The sequence below is a fragment of the Belonocnema kinseyi genome, chromosome 10 (assembly GCF_010883055.1).
Source record: "Belonocnema kinseyi isolate 2016_QV_RU_SX_M_011 chromosome 10, B_treatae_v1, whole genome shotgun sequence".
NCBI lineage: Eukaryota > Metazoa > Arthropoda > Insecta > Hymenoptera > Cynipidae > Belonocnema > Belonocnema kinseyi.
The window spans coordinates 48488021-48493057 of NC_046666.1; the positions used below are offsets into that span (position 1 = coordinate 48488021).

General features: G+C 26.6%; 2 protein-coding genes across 2 annotated transcripts in view; one reads left to right on the forward strand and one right to left on the reverse strand.

Annotated features, from left to right (window-relative positions):
• Positions 1 to 2677, forward strand: part of LOC117181108 (protein starmaker-like) — a 6379-nt gene extending 3702 nt beyond the window's left edge. The window contains exon 4 of the mRNA XM_033373676.1: positions 2672 to 2677. Coding sequence (XP_033229567.1) covers positions 2672 to 2677 — 6 coding nt within the window. The remainder of the gene's footprint in view (positions 1 to 2671) is intronic.
• A 1171-nt stretch (positions 2678 to 3848) lies between these two features.
• The window catches only part of LOC117181109 (serine/arginine-rich splicing factor 4-like), a 42901-nt gene continuing 41712 nt past the window's right edge, over positions 3849 to 5037 (reverse strand). The window contains exons 6-8 of the mRNA XM_033373677.1: positions 4400 to 4438; positions 4240 to 4311; positions 3849 to 3968 (exon numbers count right to left, since the gene is read on the reverse strand). Of these exons, the coding sequence (XP_033229568.1) occupies positions 3849 to 3968; positions 4240 to 4311; positions 4400 to 4438 (231 nt within the window). The remainder of the gene's footprint in view (positions 3969 to 4239; positions 4312 to 4399; positions 4439 to 5037) is intronic.

A 5037-nucleotide genomic window follows, 5' to 3' on the forward strand; every position in this document is an offset into this window, starting at 1 on the left:
AAAAATCTCTATCCCATCCACACACTACTCCTTTCCCCTGCCGAGTGAGTCACGCCTACCCCGAAAGGGAAATGACTTAATGGTATAATAATAATAATAATATACACCATATACACTATATACACAAAAAATATATTTATATACACTATGTACACAAGATACCCAACAATTTACAGAAATACACTTCATGTGCACAAAACATACGTAAATTATTTTAAAGCTGAGATCCTCAGTGATTTATTCACAAAACAGAATATTCATTTTGCAATCGAAGAAAACAGTTACATATACATACAATAGTATACATATGTATACTATTGTAAAGCTGCAGATTAGTCGTTGTTACTGTTTTCTTCGATTGCAAAATGAATATTCTGTTTTGTGAATAAATCACTGAGGATCTCAGCTTTAAAATAATATACATATGTTTTGTGCACATGAAGTGTATGCATGTAAATTGTTGGGTATCTTATGTATATAGTGCATATATATATATATATATATATATATATGTGTGTGTGTGTGTGTGTGTATTTTTTTGTTATTAATACAGGATATATATAGTTTTATATACTGTAAATAAAGTAACGGATGTTAGTCTGATTGACGAACTCTATACGTGGTCCATCCTGGGCAAACATGAAATTAGTTTGTCGAATATCAGCAGTAAACGAAGAGAAGTATTTTTCTATCTACTTATAATCAATTGACACTCTGTTTGGGGAATTCACGAGAAAATGTGTTTCTAATCAAATGATGCTGTTGTATCTAGTTTATATTACACCATTGGCTATATCTTATTGCGTCAGAAGCTAAAAATAAAGTTGGCCCCTTATTCTCACGGAATTGAAAACATATGAGGGGCCAAGCGAGTAGTTATTTTTTTAACCTATGAAGTACTGTTACGATCATTTCCGCAAAAATATATATGGAATACTTGAATGTGAGCATAATATAAAAAATAAATGGTTGGCGTTCCAAAAGTACTTCCTTTCAACAAAATGATTTGAAAATTATCATAATTTTTCTCATCACCTTGTAATCGACAGAATTGGTTCTTGAATTTTTTCAGAACTTCCTTAGTACTCTCTACATCATATATTTCAATTATCAAGATCGATCAAGCCATTTTCAAGAAAATTAGATTTTTTTAAATTTGTTTATGACTTTTGTAAAAAAAATTTCAAGTTGAGACTCATGTTAAAATTTACCTTATACGTCCTTTTACTTATGCAAATTTTTATGAAATAAAAATAATGAAGAAAATAATCTTCAAAATCGATCATTAATTTTTTATTCACTTCTTATTCACTTTATTCACTTTCATTTTTTATCTTCAAAGGAAGTATGTAAAAATACTTTGTCTTTCTTTGCTTATATTATTAGCCCAATTTTATTTATTTCTTGTTCTCTTTCTATATATTTGTTTGGGAATCAAATTCAAAGTTTTTTAAATTTTACAAGATGTGTAATACTTTCCTAGCCAATTTTTAAAATTAATAGAAGATGCACTTCAAACGAAACGTTTGAAAATTGTCTAACATTATTTTGATACTGCTTGCGCAACAAATTTCTAAATTTTTTATTGAACAAAACCAATAAATTTTAAATTTCACATTATCCTCAAAACAGTTTCAGGGACAAGTTCTTAAATTTTCATCTTAAAATGTTAAGAACATTGTCTTTCAAACCGAGTTAAAGTGACAATATTTAGTAAATTTTCTTGTCTAACAAATTGAGCTTTCTTGATTTTTTACAGAATTGATAAAACATGCAACTTTTTTGTCAATAAAAAAACGATGCGCCTTGAAAATTCTTACAAAGTGATATGTTAAAAAGTTGAATTTTTGAAAAACTGATTTTCAAGTCATTAGGGGCCAACTCGAGCGATTTCAAGCGGCCAGGCAAATTTTATGTGGGGCTATGCAATCCGGAGTCTTATTTAAATTTTTTTAGTTTTGACATTGATTAAGAGAGAAAATGAACCCTAAATTAAAAATCACTTTATAAGAAAATGACCTAAAAGAGAAATGAAACCGTATTTTTATCTGTATTTTTTGACAGTCTTAAAATTATTGTTCCATTTTTAATGAATAGTTAACCCGTTCAAATATCAATAGCTCCATCTTTTCCAAAAATTTTGTCAAATTTTACAACAATGTGTTCTTATTTTGCTTTTTGGTAAGTTTCTGATCACCTATAGCTGCAAACTGTTTTTTAATTTCGATACCATAACCTATAACTTTACCTTTTCTTTTTTCCCACATAACTTTATTTTTTTCTTTATCTTTTATTGCGCTATTAGTGACTGCGTTGATAGCATTAACATAAATTTTTATCTCTATTAATTTTTCTAATCAATTTCATAGAGAATGAATTGCATTGTTTGATCGACGAGGTTATATTAAACTCTGATACACAGAAGAAAATTGTTCTTTCATTTGCCACTTTCAAAAGATTTTCAGGCAATAATTTATTTACAAAATTTGTTTGCGCATTATATTTGAAGACCTTCGGATGATTTATTTATTTACTTTTTACTTGTTATTTTGCATTTTTTCATGTTTTTTGAAGTTTTTAAGGCTCTAATTTTTATTTATTATGACTATTCATAATATAATTATTGTATTTAAATTTTTAATGAATTTAAAATAATAATTCTTTACTACAGGATTGAAAAGGGACCACACAGATTCAAAAAATTAGCCACGTTTAACTTAATTTCACATGTTTTTTAATTATTTGATCTTTGACACCGAAAACTTATTTAGATATCAAACAAGTGGTCTAAACTGATGAGAAAGTAAATACAAACATAAATTGGATAAAATTCAAATGCTCTGATAAACTTTCGATTGTTTTAATTATTTAAAATAAAATTTTAAATATTTAATTTTGTACATTCTGAACTTGGAATCCTTAATCATTTAATTTGTTCATTTCTTAACTTTGTAACATCCAGAATTTATCAATTTCAATACCAAACGATTATTTTATCCAAAAATGTTCGCGTGATTCCGTATTACCATAAATAAACAAAAAATCCTATGAACCTATTACTTCTATTTATACTTTTTTGAACCGCACTGTGTTTTGTAATTCACATGTAAAGTATGTTGAATAACTGCTATCGTTAGATTCTAAGATCAAATGTTTTTTTTAAGACTGTAAGTTTTTGTAACATTAAAAATTACTCTGTTAATTTATGATATTTTGTAATACAACTTTCTAAAAATGTTATTAACAATAATTTATTCAATATAATATATAACAATATAACAATATAAAAACGTATTATATCAAGAATATATTATATTCTTTGGGTTGTGCAGTAAGATACTATAGAAAAATTCAAAAGTATTATAACCTTAAACCAGAATTGCAACATTTCAAATGTTTTTAATTTTTTAAATTTTATGAGCAGATGTTTAAATGTCATATAAATAGAAAATAAGTATTGAAATGAAAAATATTTCTACGAAATTTACTTTCTTTTTTGTTTTTTTAAATTTTAGCACCAACACATTTATATTTGCAGGTTAACATTCATGTCGAAATAAAACAGCATAATTTAAACACAGGTAATGAGTACAATTTTATTAATTTAAATGTACAAATGATTTATTCATTCAACATAGTAAACGAACAACACTCGCTTTTACAGTTAGATTATAACTATGAAAAAAACATAAAATTCTGTAGGAACTAAGTCTTATTGTAAAATTATAATTATCACGTTTCTTACGTGAAATTACAAGAGATTCTTATTCCGAAAAAATGTTGTAGATAATAATATGTTTCTTTATTTGTCCATATTTTTCTGTATTTTCTGTCATTAACAATTGTACTTAACGAGCTTTTTCATTAGTTTTGTCCAGCACCTTCTGATTCAGTACATTACCATTTTTTCCATATTTATTCTTATGAGGAGGTCTTACAATCACCCGCGCTCTTCGCTGCTTTCCAAACTGATATCATTATAAATATTTATTATTTTATAAACAAAATTTATGATATATGTCATATTTAAAATGTGATTGCATTTTCCAAATTTTACTATTTCGAATTGAATCTTGAAGCGTTCGTATTTAATAATTTTCAGATTTTAATCGTCCAATAGCTAAGCACTTGTAAAAGCTTTCCTTTAGAATTATTAACAAATTAATTGTTAGAAAATAAGAAAAAAATTTCTCTATACAACTCACATTTTCCTTCTTTACACAGCCTGTTGCGGCAAACCATTGTCCATTTACTCATAAGTGCATGATCATCTCCATTAGTTGCACATTCATCTGTACCTTTTTCCTTGCCCTAAAAAATTGATATACAGTTTCTAATTCTGGATAAAAGTGATCGTTTTAAAACATAAAAAAGACCGTATAAAATTTGGTTTACTTACCTTTGTAGTGCATTTTCCTATACAATCTTCTGGAGCGCCCTACAAAAATTATCAATTTATATAGTGCATGATGTATCATCGTGACTTTTATCATTCGAAAATTTGCAAATATTCTGCAAGAAATAAAATGTAGGTAAAAAGAACCACTATTTAAGAAAGCTTTTATAGTTTGATGTTTTTCAATTCAACTCAAATTCTATATAACTTAGATTTTCCTAAAAAATTTTATATAACACTGACCAAAATAATATTTGTACTTTTAGCAAATGAGTATTTTTACTGTGAAACGCACTTTCATACTTCCAAATTATGTGGAGATTCCCAGGGTATCAGGACGTAAATACCAAGCTACGAATTTTTCATGAGATACAAAAAATTGTACAATTTTAACGCATTTCGTTTGAAATAAACAGCAAAATACTTTTGAGCTACTACTTAGCTGAATTAAATCGTAAAGAAGCAATCACTTTCAAAAAAATGTCCAATTATGGATTTTGACCCACTTATAAATTAAACAAAACCATAATCTTCTGCAGAGACAATAATTAGGTTAGAATAATTAGTTAATTTTATAAATTAAAAATTTTTAAATAACTGTTAGAAGTAAGAGACCGTACTTAAATTTCGTGACAACTCAA